At 38.8% G+C, this 18,188-nt stretch overlaps 1 protein-coding gene across 4 annotated transcripts in view; it reads left to right on the top strand.

The window, feature by feature from the left end:
- Nucleotides 1-4,204: 4,204 nt before the first annotated feature.
- pecam1a (platelet and endothelial cell adhesion molecule 1a) overlaps nt 4,205-18,188 on the top strand; it is a 35,846-nt gene continuing 21,862 nt past the window's right edge. For all 4 annotated transcript variants that reach the window (XM_051716413.1, XM_051716412.1, XM_051716411.1 and 1 more), the window contains exons 1-4: nt 4,205-4,339; nt 4,423-4,446; nt 13,180-13,473; nt 13,592-13,873. In XM_051716413.1, the coding sequence (XP_051572373.1) occupies nt 4,249-4,339; nt 4,423-4,446; nt 13,180-13,473; nt 13,592-13,873 (691 nt within the window). In that variant the 5' untranslated portion in view covers nt 4,205-4,248. The remainder of the gene's footprint in view (nt 4,340-4,422; nt 4,447-13,179; nt 13,474-13,591; nt 13,874-18,188) is intronic.

Below are 18,188 nucleotides of genomic sequence, written 5' to 3'. Positions count from 1 at the left end.
ATCCACAAGCAAAGAAGATGCTTACAAAAGGAATATACATAGAAACTGGAGGTCATTGCTCACATTTTAAAAAATAATTTAAAACGTACTACTTTTGATCAATTTAAGAGTGCAAGTAATTTCATGGTTGTTTTACTGGCCAGTACAGAGTAAGAATTACTTAGCACACCTTTAAGAAAACAAATCACTGTCACTAATGTAGTAAAGTAATCATGGCTGACATGAGCAGTACTACAGTGACATTGGTAACCAACCAAAACTCTTTTTGTGTGATGCTCCACCCACACTTTGTAAGAGATAATGTACAGGCCCATCTGGGATTATTGTGGGATTGTAACCTGCTGCCTGTACATTATCCCACTTATTACACAGTTACTAACCAAATAAATGAATGCATGGGCATAAAATATTGATTTGCGTTGAAATTATGTAATTATGTTAGAAGAAATAAATCGCTGAACAGTTAAGGTATATCCACCTCAGGTTCGTGTCGGAGTTCTGTTTGTGTTTATTCTGTGAAAATGGCCGTCTAACTCTTAATTATTCCCCATTTTACAAAACTACTTGCAAATAAACAAATACATGTTTATGAAACACTGATCTGCGTTGAAATGATGTAATTATGTGAGAAGAAATACATAGTTGAACTGCTTAAATCCACCTCCAATTCATGTCGGAGTTTTGTTGCTGTTAATTTTGTGAAAATTACCATCTAACTCTTCATTACAAGAGTACTTGCCAAATTAATTAATAAATGCACATGAAACATTAATTTGAGTTTTATTAGCTTACTTGTAGAGATAACACAAAGATCCGAGAAACAGTAAAGATGGCGTACAGTACCTGGGTGACTGATCTGATATGTCTTTCTCAGGTTGTTACAAGGATATATCAGACCGCTAGATGGTGCCATTGACCAATCAGAATTGAGGATTCCAGGCCACTGTGTAATAATAGGTGTTAGTATAAGTCCAAGACCACTTTCTTATTGGTCAGTGAAACCTAAACTGTCACTGAGGGAAAAAATGACAGCATCTTTAAGATTTACTTTTCATTAGCAGTAAAGTCTATCCTAATTTACCTGTGCTCTCAAATATAAAATATTTGCTTTTTTTTTTTTTTTTTTAACAATCTGATGCTTGCGACTTGGACTACACATATCTTACAACATGAGCAACAGACGGATGTGAGCAGCTGTGGAGTCTTAGTTTTAAAAGTAGGGAAACAAAGTATTTAAAAATGTTAAGATTTGGTTTACATTATGTATAATAATGTTCTTGCTTAACTTTTTTTTTTTTGTTAGTTTGCAGAGGATTACCTAAACACAGGAACAGCTCTCAATGTCCAGACAGATCCAAAATCTGTGGAAATGTCCAGAAATTGTATAGCGTGCACATTAATTGAGCATGGCGGTAAGTTTATTTGCAATTAAATTCACTATCGCCTTTTAAAGTCATTTCTGGAGACTGGTATGATGGTCTGTAGAAGTCCTTTTTTATTCTTCATCAGCACATACTTGGCATTGCTAATGTTTCTTTATTATCAAGGTTTCATAACCAAGCACAATGTATTGATGAAGTGGATCATACTGATAAAAGTATTTTTGGTAAATACCCATCTCTTTATCCCACAAGGTAACTTTAATGCCCTCTGCATAGCCTGTAACAAAATAAACCCATGCAATGACATCTCTGACAGCTTTACCATGGTAAATGACACACAGATTCACACCATGTTCACAGGATAAACTTCATTTGATGTATTGTTGGTTTAATTTACTTGACTATTTATAGGTGCAGTGCAATTTGTGTTCAAGGTGGGAACACTTAACATGCATCCCTGATGTCACGACTGCAGAGGAGCTGCCAATAGAATATAATTGCAGCCATTGCAAATTATAGCTTTTTTCTTTTTTTTTTTCTTTTTTTTTTTTTGGTGGATTCAGCTGATCTGTTGTTTCACTACTTGATTATTGGGTTGCTCTTTGTTACATCCCTGGAAGTTTGTTTGTTTTTATATTTTTGTCCAGTTTATTGTTTTAATACATCATGGATGTATGGCTGCTCCAGACTGGTGTTGCTGCTGCATAGTGCTGTAGTGTTGATAACTGTTGTAATTGTTGTAAACGTATGTTTATTTTGCATTTTCTTTTTATAGGCAAAAGTTTGTTGGTTGTTTTTGCTTTTGCCCGGTCCTGAAGCTATTTTGAAACTTAATTTTATATTTAACAAAAATCTTATTTATTTTCAAGAGTTATTAAGGTGGTAGTTCATTTTGATAGGTATTTCAAGCTGACAAGATGTGCTACCCCTGTTTTTACATCATTTATTAAGGTGGTTTTAATATAAATAGTTGCTCATTCTGAGAAAGAAGCACATTTTGTTAGACAATATGACAGCTTGAACTACCGGTAGCACATCCTGAGCAGGTAGGACAAATTGTCAGAACACCGGCCCAGCCTTGTGTGCCTCTCTACTCCAGCCAAGGCTGGGAGCACGCTGACACAGAGCTTGCTGAGATTGATTGTGAGTGCAGGAAATCTTGAAACGCTTTACTTTCGTTTTCAATTTGAATAAACAACTACATTCCGCTGCGTCCATAGTAACGCCGCTCACTCATCTACCGTTGCCTTGATACGTGTCCTCTATGCCATGGTGATTTGTTAGAGCGCATGCTCATTAGCTGACACAGCAACACACATAAAAGTACTAACATAGGCAGGTAATACATTTGAAAATGCATTCTACTTAATTAATATTATTGTCTTAGCAATAAATTTGTTATCCAAGTAATGTAATTTTATTCATGTCTGTGACTGTAATCAGATTATTTAATTTTTTTAAGTAACGTGTTACATTACTGCGTTACCGCAGATATAATTAGATTACACCCAACACTGGTGGTATTACCATGGTGCATGTCAAGCTATGTGGAATTACCATGGTACATGTCAAAACTATGTGGTATTACCATGGTGCTTGTCAAGACTATGTGGAATTACCATGGTACATGTCAAAACTATGTGATATTACCATGGTATTTGTCAAGACTATGTGGTATTACCATGGTACATGTCAAAACTATGTGGTATTACCATGGTGCTTGTCAAGGCTATGTGGTATTACCATGGTACATGTCAAAACTATGTGGAATTACCATGGTGCATGCCCAAACTATGTGGTATTACCATGGTACATGTCAAAACTATATGGTATTACCATGGTACATGTCAAAACTATATGGTATTGCCATGGTACTTGTCAAACTATGTGGTATTACCAAGGTACATGTCAAAACTATGTGGTATTACCATATTACATGTCAAACTATTTGGTATTACCATTGTACATGTCAAATTATATGATATTTCCATGGTACATGCCCAAACTATGTGGTATTACCATGGTACATATCAAAACTATGTGGTATTACCATGGAACATGTTAAACTGTGTGGTATTACCATGGTACGTGTCAAAACTATATGGTATTACCATGGTTCCTGTCCAAACTATGTGGTATTACCATGGTACATGTCAAAACTATGTGGTATTACCATGGCACATTTCTTAACAATTAGGTATTACCATGGTACATTTCAAAATATGTGGTATTACCATGGTACATGCCAAAACTATATGGTATTACCATGGTACGTATCAAAACTATGTGGTATTACCATGCTACATGTCCAAACTATGTGGTATTACCATGGTACATGTCAAAATTATATGGTATTACCATGGCACATGTCTTAACAATTAGGTATTATCATGCTACATGTCAAAACTACGTGGTATTACCATGGTACGTCAAAATTATCATGGTACATGTCTAAAATACAGGATATTATATTGTTAAGTTGTCCAAAAAAACATGGTAATACCATGGTGCATATAAAAAACCAAATGGTATTATCATGATACCTTGTTAATAAAACCATGGAGGCATGGAATTACCATGGTGCATGTCCAAAAAAAATTGTTTTGGATGGATACCATATCTACACTTTGATGTGCTTTAAACTGCACCTTTTTGATAAATATCTTAAATATAAATGAGTTGTTTTCAACATAACACTATAACAGGAGGCTTTTGAGACCGAATGGCAATATTTTCAAGGGTTTTGACAAACTACGCATTCAAATACACACATCCTGAGGAAGGAACATATTTCCTGTTCAACATTTAACAAAGAAAGGCGGTTCCATTCTGCACTTCTCCTCATACTCCCTTGCATCCCCTTTACATGGTAGACTGTGTGTCTTTACATTCACCTGTAAGGATGAGTGCCTGTTACCTCTGTATCGGACTCCTGCAAATCAGCCTAGGCACACTATGTAAGGATGTCTCAGAATATAAGATTTACAGGTCATCTGTCTCCCTTGTCTTATCTTTCTCTCCCCTTTGCTCCCACCTGCAGGGCTTGCGGCCGACACACAGGCAGGTAAGTCTGCAATTCAGTTTTAGTTTGTGCCTTTTATTTGCAAAAAAAAGAGAGAGAGAGAGAGAGAGACAGAGAGTGAGTAACGGCTGTGTTTGCGACAGTTTTAGGACATTAGATTTTGTCTGTAACAAAGTGGTTATTTTTACCTCTCTAAGAAAAATGTGATTTATATTTCTGAGAAAAGGGAGCATTGAATTATTCTGACAGTTCTGTGCCATTGTGAGATTTATTGGATGTATTTTTAGTCAGAGCAGATCAGTGATGCTTGGATGCTTTGATCCATCAGAGATACTTTGTTATGCACTGCTTAGCTCCTTACAGGAAGTTTGTGTTTCATGCAATAGCAAGATGTTTAGTCTGAGTTTAATTAGGGGATTAAAAAAAATCAGTGATGTGGACTCCAACCCACAAACATTACAAGGGTGATTCTTCAATTAAAGGTACTTTTGACCATTTGAAATCTTGAAAAATTAAACTTCTTTAAACTATGTTCATCCATGTTGTAACATTTATTACAAGTCTTTGAATAAAGATCTTGGCCTTGATCAGCATTCAAGTTGATTTAGGTATCATATGTGATGGTGTGGATTTTTAATATTGGTGTGATGGTAACAACCTGGTCTCATAGAAGGCAAAATGTTCACGTGGGCCAAAGTGTCATAGAAGCAGCACAAAAGTATGTGGTTGCTTCAGCAATTGCATTTTTTATGTCACATTTGCTTTTATGACACTATGGTTTAGGTTTAAGGTTTAGAGTAGGGAGGTAGGTTTTGTTGATTTAAAACTCAATAGAGCATTAACGTTGAAAACCTTATCTGTTTCAGAGAACATTTTACTCGCTTTTAGCACGTCACAGTGGATATTTCGCTTTGGAACTTCTGTAATTCATGTCATGAACCACATAATGTCATTTTGCAGAAGTATTGCAACAGTCACGTAATTTTCATGAGATCCATCTATGGTAATGACATTTCTCACTGTTTGGTTTTAGAGGCCTTAAACTTGCTAACACAACAAGTTAGCTAGCAGTTTATTAACTTCAAATTCATAACATTGAAAAGAAATGGATTGTTTCTGACTTCAAATAATAAATGATTTGGTAATGACACTTAATAAAGCTATTCTTCGATCATGAGGTAAAAAAAAAAATTAGGTTACACTTTATTTTAGTGTCCTTGTTACATTGTAATTACACAAATAATTACTGATCATTACTAATTAACAACATGTACTTACTATAGGGTTAGGGTAAGGGTTTGGTTTAGGATTAGTTGCTAGTAATTATGCATAATTGACTGTTATAAGTATAGTCAATAGATGTAATATGTGTAACAAGGACACTGTAAAATAAAGTGTTACCAAAGTTTAAAACTAGTATAATCTGTTCTCTAAGCTAGAATAATGATTTTTTTAGAAGAACTTTTGGTTTAAAATCACCCAAGGGGACAGGAACGTTCCTCTAAGTGAAGAACCACCCACATATGTCTATTTAAATGACCACCATTAACTCTTGATCTGTCTTATTCTTGTTGTTCCACATTTTAGCAGTGCTTTACTGAACATTAATGTTTGGTGGAGCACTCTGATTGTTTGTTGGCCGGATTTTGAGCCGTATGACAGAAATCACTGTTTCTGAATTCCCAAAGGGAATAATGTTTTGTGTTTGTTTGTGTGATTTCCTTCCTTCCATTTCTCAATTTTCTGAAAGTCGCCATCCACACAGTCAGTGTGGCATTCTTTAAGACTGCAGGAAAACAATTCTGTGTTCTCCATAAAGAGAAGTTCACTTTATAAGTGGCATCTAATGGCTTTTGTCATGAAAAGAAGCGAGCAAGCATTTCTGCATGAACAGACATACTGGCTCTGTTCCAAAAGTGAACTACCTACCTAGGCAGCAGTACAAGCCATCATAGACGCTGTTCCAACACGAAGATTGTTCCAAAAAGTAAGAAACCTTAATATGTTGCCATCTAAGATTCCTAATTTTGGCACAATTGGAAGATAGCATGGCCTGTATGCTTCACAGAGAAGGCAATCTCGTAACTCATTGCGATAAGCTAAGCAAAAAGTCGCACCCAAGATGGTGGAAGAGAAAGAAAGTCAATAATATGCTGTATATACTTAGATTTAATGCAATACAGAAAAGTATTGCTACAAAATAGTTGAATCCATGTAAGAATGCAGCATTTTAGCTAATATCTGTTCTCTTTCATCATCTCGTGTTCGAGATTCACCTATGGGAAGGGCATACGCACCTGACCTCTGCAGAAGCATCCAACTGCACCAAGTCTGGCTTGACAGACAGGAGCGCAGGTCCAATGGTGCTGTAAGGCCCCACCCTTACCTGAGGGCATAAAAGGACCTGTACATGCTACTTTCCTCGCGACCTCTATGTGGAATATTCACAGCTCGACTGGTTTTCACATTTGGCTCTCACTCATCAGTCTGTAGAAGGACACATCCTTGGATCAACCTCCGCCAGGCGTTACTGCCAAAGGAGTTTTGGTCAGTTTGCTGTTTTATTCAGCCTGCAAGCCACCCACGCTTGCTGGCCTTCATGTTTCTTTACAGCTGTCCGCCTTTCCTCGTTGCCATTTTCCCTGCATCTCGGGCTAACCGCCTGTTATTCAGTGTATTATTACTCAAGAGTTTTTCTGTTACATGGCTCATCCCAAAGCCTTATCACCAACTTGTGGTACTAACCAGCAGTCGCGAACATGCCCTGCCGCCTGCGGAGCACTTATCGCGTCCTTTCTGCGTTGTGTGCATGGGATTCAAACATGTGGAGGAGGCTCTCTCCTTCCCTGAAAATTGTAGCCATTGTATGTCCTTGCCAAGATAACACCTGCACTGTAGGCTCAAAGTAGCTGCTACCCAGGGCAGCGAACTCTATTGTGACGACTCGGACGGGGGAAATGGCTATGTCGTTGCAACTCTGGGGGCCCCCCAGACTTGGGACCATCGCCCGGCCCGAGAAAACAGTTCCTGCCCGTCCTTCCTGCGTGCACTAAGCACATGAAGCATTACTGGAAAGACCTGCTTGACATTAAGCACGGCATCTCGGGTTTGGAGGTAAAGGATATGGCCATGCTCGGTATGGGTGACCCCACCCCCCCTTCATCGAACCGTCAATAGCCAGACACCTTAACCTTTCACAAGAAGGTTTGCTTCCCCACTTAAGCACAATCTCCCTAACAAGATGGACCACTTCTCCACCTCCATTTTTCAAGGCTTGTACAGAGCCTCGGCTCTCATCGTTTGAGCTCTGAATGTTTCCTCCCTTCTTTCAGCCTACCAGGCTGAAGTCATGAAATATAAACATTTAGAGAAGGGCTCTCCTTCACCCACGTTGTGGAAGGAGATCGTCATGGTCAATGACCTCATTCTTCGCAATGCCCATCAGGCTGTCCAAGCCTCCAGCCGTGCTATGGCTCTATCTGTCGCGGGTGAACGCGCACTGTGGCTGAATCTCTCCAGTCTAGCCAACAGTGAGAAGAGACATATTGCGGGAACCCCAGTGGCAACTGGACAAGCTCTATTTGGTCTGGCTGTCACCCTCATGCAGCAGTGCTGTGACAATGAAGCTTTTAAATTGTGCCTTCCTTGAAAGTCCACGCCCCACTAGGCTCCCACTGTACTGCCTGCCCAGGCCCTGACTTCCAGGCATTTTTACCAAAACACTGCCTGACCTAAACCCCACAACAAGCAGCCTAGTCAGTAATTTTCTCACAGACGAATGAGAGTTCTGCTCATTTTCTGGAAGAGGAAATTTCTTCTCTTCTAGAGAAAGGGGCAATTCGGGTAGTTCCCCGGACCAATGTCAACAGATGTTTTATTCCCGTTATTTTCTAGTTCCAAAGAAGGGTGGATCACTGCACCCTATTTTGGATCTCAGAGTGTTAAACAAACATTTGAGAAAATACAATTTCAAGAGGTTAACATACAACACTCTCTCTCGTTCAGTACATCAGAACGATTGGTTCACATCAGTCGATCTGAAAGATGTTTTCTTCCACGTCAGCGTTTATTCCCCACACAGAAAACTTCATTTTGCCTATCACAGAATTTTTTACGAATTCACGGTCCTGCCATTCGGTCTTGCCCTGAGCCTGTACATATTTTGTCTCTGTGTGGAAGCAAGATTAGCACCATTACGCCTAGTGGTGCTGAAAGTCCTGACATATATAGATGATTGGTTAATCATAGCCAATTCAAGGGAGAAAGTTGTGCAAGACACACAACTAGTGCTCTCGCACCTGGCATCTCTGGGTTTCAGAATAAATCTGAGCAAGAGCAATTTCACTTGGTCCCAGAATGTAACTTTTCTGGGACTAGAGCTTAATTCCACTGAGATGCAGTATCAGCCATCCAGATTGTGCCCTTGGGGTTTTTGAGAATGAGAGCTTTCATGAAATGGATTTTGTCTCTTCATCTCAGCCCCCAACGTAATCTCCATCAAAACGTTACAGTGACCCGTGCTTGCACATCAGCATTATGCCACTGGACAAGCACAGAGTTTTATGCACATGGGATGTCTCTAGGGGCAGTCATGTTACCAAAAGTCATATCGACAAACACTTCCCTGACCAGGTGGGGTGCCACCCAGGTAGGGCAGGACAGTGAATGGGACATGGCCGACCGAACTACGCTCAGCTCACATAAATTATCTAGAGCTCCTCACTGTTTGGAAGGCTCTAAGACACTTTCTGCCCCACCTTCAGGGGCATCATGTCCTGGTGCGCTGCAACAATACTACAGCCGTAGCACACATCAATCGCCAAGGAGGGATGCGCTCCCCTCAGCTTCACTGCCTAGCCCACAAATGGTATGGAGTTGGTATGGAGCAGTCAGCACTTCCTGTCGTTACGTGCAACTCATGTCCCGGTTGTTTTAAACTCGGGCATGAATCTCCTATCACACAAACACTGTGACCAATAAGGCGATAGTTTGCTCACATTACTTTTGTTGACACAATTTTGGTTCGTTTTGAAATGTTGTCTTGCGATAGTGAACTGAACCAAGAAGAAAATGCAAAAATGTAACATAAATTTGCCCCTGTCTCAGAACAAATCAAACAAGCTACAGATCTGAAAAAACCTACGTTTTGGAACAGAGCCACTGATAATAACATGAAATTAATATAGTTTGTCCTGTCCATTATTCTTTCATAAATTTCAGTGTTTGTTGAGTTCTGTTGTGTTACTGTGACAAGTGATAGCTAACAAAAATGACAATTTCTTTAAACATACCACACTGCCATTGAAGCTATTTAGTACAGCCCGTACAATATGGGATTTTTGAGACCGATACCGATTTTAGAGGGGGAAAATTCACTGATTACTGATATGGTGGCCAATATAGTACATTTTTGAGCTGGAATGAAAACAGACCTTTTCTGTGTGGATTGTGCAACGATTTTGCACCAATATGACTATGCAAAGGTACTCAGAAGGCTGCTTTCTTAAACAAATATTTTTATCAAAGAATATTTCACATTATTATACATTGTCATCAAATTCTACAAATGAACACTGAGAAAATAAAGAATAAATAAAAATATGATAAATAGCTAAATAAACATCAGTACTGTATGTTCAGTATCAGTACTTAAAATTACAATTATAGCTAAATAAAAATCAGTACTGTATGTTTAGTATCAGTCAGTTGCTGACCATTTAAAAAAAGAATAAATTACAATTATAGCTAAATAAAAATCAGTACTGTATGTTTAGTATCAGTCAATTGCTGATCATTTAAATAAAGAATAAATAAAAAATAAAATAAATAGCTTAATAAACATCAGTAGTACTGTTTAGTATCAGTCAAATGCTGACTATTTTAATACTGCCAGTCAATTAGGGGCAGGTTGTAAAACAAGAAGCATTTACACCTGCCGAGTCAAGAGATAAACAGCGGCAACGGTGTTACACCGTATTCTGCTATACATGTTCAGGGGAAACTTTCAACGGTGGAAAACCAGACTTTTAAATATTACATTTTGTAAATGCAATGACTGGAATTGTTCGGTTGAAGGGGGTACCAAACTGCAAATCCTGAACAAAACAGTTTGGTGAATACATGTTTACACATTAGCTTCCACTCAGCTGACAAGCTATTAAAGTAGATACGTGGTTAGCTAGTTAGCTATAAGCTCGTTGTCACAGACAGTAAAAGATGGATGTTGTTTATTTACTTTCCAGCATTTTGTCTCACCAACTAGGTAACAATGTTGCGTGAAATCAACACTCAACAGACACAATCTACCACCGCACCGTTGTCTGCTGAGCTGCTAAAAGACGCTCTGATGCTTACCTTTCAATCTGCTATTTTACTGACTGCACTGACAAACTATAGCTGGCTAACAGCAATCAGATGTGATAAACATGAGTGACATGGTTGTCAGGGACAAGGTTAATGTTATATTAGTTATATTGAAAAGGTAAAATTATGGGGTCATTGTTAATTAACTTTCCAGTATATATTTCACAAACTAGTTAGCAACTTACCGTGAAGACACCGCTTAACTCCGCACTGTCTGCAGAACCACCGTCAGCTCAGCTCTGTAAACAGTGGAGTCGGAGCACACTTTGCTGGACAAACTACATTATGACACCAATTCAAAATCACCCCAAGCATTGTTTTCTGCATTATATGTTCTGAAAATAAGTTTTCATATCTGTGCATATCGGAAAACATATACGGCAATACGATATATATGTGAAAGGCTAATATCGAACAATAATATCGACTGACCGATAAATTGGTCGGGCACAACTATTTCGTATTTTAGCTTGTCAAACCATAAAATATCTTCAAATATTTCTTTGATATTTGTTTCCTGGTAAAATGACCACTAGAGGCCCTACAACAACAATGACTTTTATACACTTTCACACAAATCAAAGCAAAATGGCAGATTATAAAGTCATAAACACTTACGTTTTGCCCTGTTCCTCACACAATGCTAATTTATGACATCTAAATACATTTATATTGCACATGACATAAAGGTGCACTTAGTAACATTTGTCTGTGTGTCATCTTGGACTTACACTGACACCTAGTGGCTTGGATGCAACATCATTTAAAATCAATCGTTTTCAGTTTGAGATGCTACTGTAGAAATTTAGTATTCACACTCAGCCATGATTAATTTAATCACTGAGTGAAAGTGTCAAATAACAGGACGGTTACTGAGATTAAGCAAGCAGTATTCGACTGGTCATGTGATTCTAACATGGCAGCTCCCATATGCGGACCCTCTCCATGTAGAATAAAACAGCTTTTATAAGGTTAACGATATGACTGGAGTCTTCATTTTAATGTGAGTGGTCATGATTTGCTACATATATTGCAAAATTTCAATTCATGTCTTTAAGAGTTAAACTTTTTTAATGAGGAAAACATTAATGAATGCACCTAATATTTATATATTATACATTTTTTATTATGTTATCATTTGTATATTATTATATATTATATGATTATATACTTATGCTATATTATATACTTATTCTATACATTATTAAACCTCAGGACTTTAGAGACCCAGGACCTCATTCCACCCCCTGTACCTCATCCATTTTTTGGAGTTGTGCCCAAACCTCTTTAGTATTCCTCGATCTATCTCTTATAAATAGTGTAACACACACACAAAAAGAGTCAAAATTGCACAAAAAAATGTTTTATAATGGTTTAAGTACTCTCTAGAGACCCGAGGTATGTAAGAGTGTCAGATTTTTTTTTTCTGCACTTCCATAAATTATTATTTCATATCTATTTAAGTTTACTATCACAGGATATCTGTTTGTTTGTTTATTACAATAAAAATGAGTACTATATTCATACAAAGAAATACTATATCACATTGATTTTCTGTGCAACAATGAACTATCAACAATGGTGAATTATTAGTATTTTATATGCGTGTACACATACATGTTATACTTGTTATTTCTTACTCAAGGTGGCGCTGATGTTTCAGTGATTGATTTGATTTACATTTAACATTGCTAAGCTAACGTAGAAACAACACTGAAGTAAATGTATAGCAAGTACAACACATGAACAGTATGATATGACTACTGTCATTTGGGTGAAATACTGAAATAATGTAAGCTGTGCATCTATATAGACTCAATAAGTGCCTGAGAAAATACATGTGTGTAACATATGTGTAACTTAGGTGGAGCTGATGTGTATCTTATGTGTTGATTATGTGTTATGTGTAGTTCAATATGGGTTTGACAACCAGTTGCATCTCATGAAATTTCAGTGAAAATAATGATCCTGTTCTAGATTTGTCCTGATTTGTTGCATTATCTCTTTGATTTAAGAAAAAGAAAAGCTCAAAATATATTTTATTTTATTATTTCTAATTGTCTTGAAAATATTTTGAAAATGTGACATTATCTGATACTATAATTATAATTTGACACTATGTCAGTTTTTGATAGATATAAGTGTCAGGTCTCTAAAGACCCAAATATTTACCATGTATTTAAGGATTAAATATTATTCATGAATTATCAAGAAAATAAGTAGTTAGGGACATTAATAGGTTCATTATGTTAAAGTTTTTTCCGATTTCCATCAATGATTAGAAATAATTTTATTTTGTATTATTATTATTTAATACAAATAAAATATCACATTTCACTTATCATATGTGCAATAACACTTAACATATTTTCTTTTTGTGTGTGTGTGCTACTTACTGGTCTTGCTGTTCAGCATTCACCATTGATCAGGTGACGTTGACTCTTCTTCCTGGTCATGAGGTGGCGACTGGCACTAACGTGACCTTGCGTTGTGAAGCCAAGGTCAGTCATAGTCTTCCCCAGCCCCTCACATACACCTTCAGCTTCCTGCAGGACGATCAGGTGGTGTACTCCAAAAACATCAGTGATGCAGCCGTGGGGCGCAGCTTATCTCCAGCCAGGGTGTCTAACTCGGGTCTCTACAAATGTTCTGTCCGCATCTACGACAAATTTAAGAAGAGCAACGGTCAGAGACTTACAGTCACAGGTTTGTGACCTAATTGATGAGAAAGACTAGAAATATGTTTCTGTCATTTTAACTTCACAGTTTTGGGGATTGATTTTGTATAATTTCTGTGGAGTCTAATACCTTTAAACCCATGCAGGCTTTCAAACCCCCTTACTGAAGGTGAGGTCTGATATCGTGTCTGAGGGAGAAGACATCGTTGCCACATGCAGTGCTCGAGAGGAGACCGGCAGTCTGATGTTCTTCTTTTACGAGAATGACCAGGAGGTGAAGCGGGTCACTAGTAGCAACAACTCTGTGATGACCACCCTTACCATGCAGAAGCTCAGAGACACTTACCTGCAATGTGCCTATATGGTCATGATGCAACCAAAAGCGGGCAATTCCAACAAAAGCAACACTGTGAAAGTAATCGTACAAGGTAACACCATAAACATTTAGCTTTGTCAAAGAGCCTTGTTAATGCCATTTTCAGGAAATAAACTCCTTTAATCTACTAACAATGTCCAAAATATTCATGCAGCACCAGAGAGTTGTGTGATTTTTGTAATTTTTTTCTAAAGTAACAAATGTAATTTCCATCACATTTCAAGATGTGTATTTTGTTTCATAATGTTCAGCGATAGAAATGACATGATGGAATTTTTTGAGAAATATATGAGTGTTTGTTCCACTTCAGGTAATTTCATGTCCCGGGTGTTGATTTTTATTGAAACAAACAGATTTAAACTTTTTTCGTTTTGTTATTGAAGGTCTTGTTAAAACTGAATTGGAAACTCTTTTTATGAGGCCTAAATTATCTATTTTTGATACTTTTCAAATGCCTTTCTTGTCAAGATTTTTACTGTTTTAGCCTTGTCCCAGACCCAGACTTTCACTATTAAAGAGCACCTATTATGGTTTTTCAAATATTACCTTTCATGTAGTGTGTTATATAGCTGTTTGTGAATGTAAAAAAGTCTGCAAAGTTTCAAAAAATCAAAGTGCACGACAAATGGAGTTATTGACTCCCAAAAGAAAGAACCGATTCTGAACACCTGAAACGAGTCGTTAGTAATTCCAGACTTACTTCCTGTACTAACCTACATAATTTGGTAACAAAAAACCCGCCTCTGGTCTTCATTGGCTGCTCGCGAACAGCTTTGACCCGCCCTAAAACACTACACTAAGCGGTAGACCAATCACAACAGACTGGGACATCTGACCAATCAGAGCAGAGTAGGCTCTCTGAAAGGAGGAGTTTAGAATGAATCCTTTAGAACGGATCATTGAGCGAGTCGTTTTTGACACTGGGAATATAAGGTAATGCTGCAATTTAAATTATCAGAATCAGAACCAGAATCAGCTTTATTGCCAAGTATGCTTACACATACAAGGAATTTGTCTTGGTGACAGGAGCTTCCAGTGTACAACAATACAAAAACGATACAAAAACAGCAGCAAGCCATAGATAATAATAAAAAATAAAAAATAATTATACACATACGTACATACACACATACACATACATAGTGCAAATCTAATACAAATCTGTTATCTGTTATGTACAGTGCAAAATACAACTCTGTTATGTACAGTGCAAATGTTTTTTTTTTTGAGGAATGAAATGGCAGAAGAGGTTGGATGTGTTGGATAAATATTAAAAAAGACTAAACTGTGTATGGCACATAGTTATTGCTCAATGGGGCAATTTATCTGTTCATGAGATGGATAGCCTGAGGGAAAAAACTGTTCCTGTGCCTGACGGTTCTGGTGCTCAGAGCTCTGAAGTGTCGGCCAGAAGGCAACAGTTCAAAAAGGTAATGGGCAGGGTGAGTGGGGTCCAGAGTGATTTTTTTCAGCCTTTTTCCTCACTCTGGAAGTGTATAGTTCTTGAAGGGGAGGCAGGGGGCAACCAATAATCCTCTGAGCAGTCCGAATTGTCCTTTGTAGTCTTCTGATGTCTGATTTCATAGCTGAACCAAACCAGACAGTTATTGAAGTGCAGAGGACAGACTCAGTGACCGCTGAGTAGAACTGTATCAGCAGCACCTGTGGCAGGTTGAACTTCCTCAGCTGGCAAAGGAAGTACAACCTCTGCTGGGCCTTTTTCACAATGGAGTCAATGTGGGTCTCCTACTTCAGGTCCTGTGAGATGGTAGTGCCCAGGAACCTGAATGACTCCACTGCTGCCACAGTGCTGTTTAGAATGGTGAGGCAGTGTTGGGGTGTTCCTCCTAAAGTCCACAATCATCTCCACCGTTTTGAGTGTGTTCAGCTAATGGTTGTTTTGACTGCACCAGACAGCCAGCTTTTCAAACTCCCTTCTGTATGCAGACTCATTGTCATCTTGGATGAGGCCAATGACAGTGGTGTCATCTGCAAACTTCAGGAGCTTGACAGAGGGGTCCTTGGCAATGCAGTCATTGGTGTAGAGGGAGAAGAGTAGTGGGGAGTGCACACATCCCTGGGGGGCACGATTGCTGATTGTACAGGTGCTGGAAGTGAGTTTCCCCTGTCTCACAAGCTGCTGCCTGTCCGTCAGAAAGCTGGTAATCCACTGACAGATAGACATGGGAACAGAGAGTTGGTGTAATTTATTCTGGAGTATAGCTGGGATGATGGTGTTGAAAGCCGAACTGAAGTCCACAAAAGGATCCATGCATATGTCCCTGATCTGTCCAGATGTTGCAGGATATGATGCAATCCCATGTTGACTGCATCATCCACAGACCTGTTTGCTCGATAAGCAAATTGAAGGGGATCTAGAAAGGGTCCAGTGAAGTTATTCAGGTGGGCCAACACCAGTCTCTAAAATGATTTCATGACCACAGACGTCAGGGCAACAGGTCTGTAGTCATTAGGTCCTGTGATTTTTGGTTTCTATGGGACAGGAATAATAATGCAGCATTTGAAGCAGCATGGGACTTCACACTGCTCCAGTGATCTATTGAAGATCTGTGTGAAGATGGGGGCCAGCTGGTTAGCACAGGATCGAAGACACGCTGGTGAGACGCCATCTGGGCCTGAAGCTTTCCTTGTCTTTAGTTTCCGAAAGCCCCGGCTCACATCATCGTCACAGATCTTAAGTGCAGGTTGAGTAGCAGGAGGGGAGATGAGGGGGGTTTCAGGAGGTGTTGGTGTTTGTGTGAAGTGAAGGTCAGAGTGGGTGTGGCGTGTGAGATTGGGCCTTTCAAATCTGCAGTAGAACACATTCAGGTTGTCAGCCAGTTGTTGGTCCACCACTGGGTTGGGGGAAGGGGCCCTGTAATTTGTGAGTTGTTTCATGCCACTCCACACTGATGCAGGGTCGTTAGCTGAAAACTTGTTTTTCAGCTTCTCAGAGTATCTTCTTTTAGCCACTCTGATTTCCTTGTTCAGTGTGTTCTTGGCCTGATTGTACAAGACTTTATCCCCGCCCCTGTAAGCATCCTCTTTAGCCTGATGAAGCTGCCTGAACTCTGCTGTAAACCACGGTTTGTCATTGTTGAACTTTAAATAAGTCCTAGTAGCAATGTACATATCCTCACACAAACTGATATATGATGTAACAGTATCTGTGAGCTTGTCCAGGTCTGTGGCTGCAGCCTCAAAAAACACTCCAATCTGTGCAATTGAAGCAGGCTTGTAGTTCCCGCTCTGCTTCATTGGTCCATCTCTTTACAGTCCTTACTACTGGCTTGGTTGATTTAAATTTCTTCCTGTAGGTTGGAAGAAGATGAACCAGACAGTGATCAGAGAGTCCCAAAGCTGCTCTAGGGACAGAGCGATATGCATCCTTTATTGTTGTGTAACAATGATCCAGTATGTTCCTGTCTCTGATAGGGCATGTGATGTGCTGTTTGTATATGGGCAGTTCACGTTTGATATTTGCTTTGTTAAAATCCCCGTGAATAATAATAACTGAGTCTGGGTATTGTTGTTCTGTGATTTGATCAGTCAGCTGTTGCAGCGCTGTGTTCACACATGGTTGGCATGGTGTCCTTTGGCTTGCAAGCCTCACCCTTTTTCCTCCAAACATAACGATGGACATTATGGCCAAAATGTTCCATTTTTGTTTCATCAGACCAGAGGACATTTCTCCAAAAAGTAAGATCTTTGTCCCCATGTGCACTTGCAAACTGTAGTCTGGCTTTTTTATGATGGTTTTGGAGCAGTGGCTTCTTTCTTGCTGAACAGCCTTTCAGGTAATGTCGATATAGGACTCATTTTACTGTGGATATAGATACTTGTCTACCTGTTTCCTCTGGCATCTTTCGCACCAAACTACGTTCATCTCTAGGAGACAGAATGCGTCTCCTTCCTGAGCGGTATGATGGCAGTGTGGTCTCATGGTGTTTATACTTGCATACTGTTGTTTGTACAGATGAACATGGTACCTTCAGGTGTTTGGAAATTGCTCCCAAGGATGAACCAGACTTGTGGAGGTCCACAATTTTTTTCTGAGGTCTTGGCTGGTTTCTTTTGATTTTCCCATGATGTCAAGCAAAGAGGCACTGAGTTTGAAGGTAGGCCTTAAAATATATCCACAGGTACACCTTCAGTTCAGTACACCTAATATCAGAAGCTAATTGGCTAATTGTCTAAAGGCTTGACATAATTTTCTGGAATTTTCCAAGCTGCTTAAAGGCACAGTTAACTTAGTGTATGTAAACATTTGACCCACTGGAATTGTGATATAGTCAATTAAAAGTGAAACAATCTGTCTGTAAACAATTGTTGTAAATATTACTCATGTCATGCACAAAGTAGATGTC

This window comes from Myxocyprinus asiaticus, chromosome 14 (genome assembly GCF_019703515.2).
Source record: "Myxocyprinus asiaticus isolate MX2 ecotype Aquarium Trade chromosome 14, UBuf_Myxa_2, whole genome shotgun sequence".
Classification (NCBI taxonomy): domain Eukaryota; kingdom Metazoa; phylum Chordata; class Actinopteri; order Cypriniformes; family Catostomidae; genus Myxocyprinus; species Myxocyprinus asiaticus.
The sequence above is the reverse complement of the archived record's forward strand: the minus strand, read 5'-3'. Positions and strand labels throughout refer to the sequence as shown.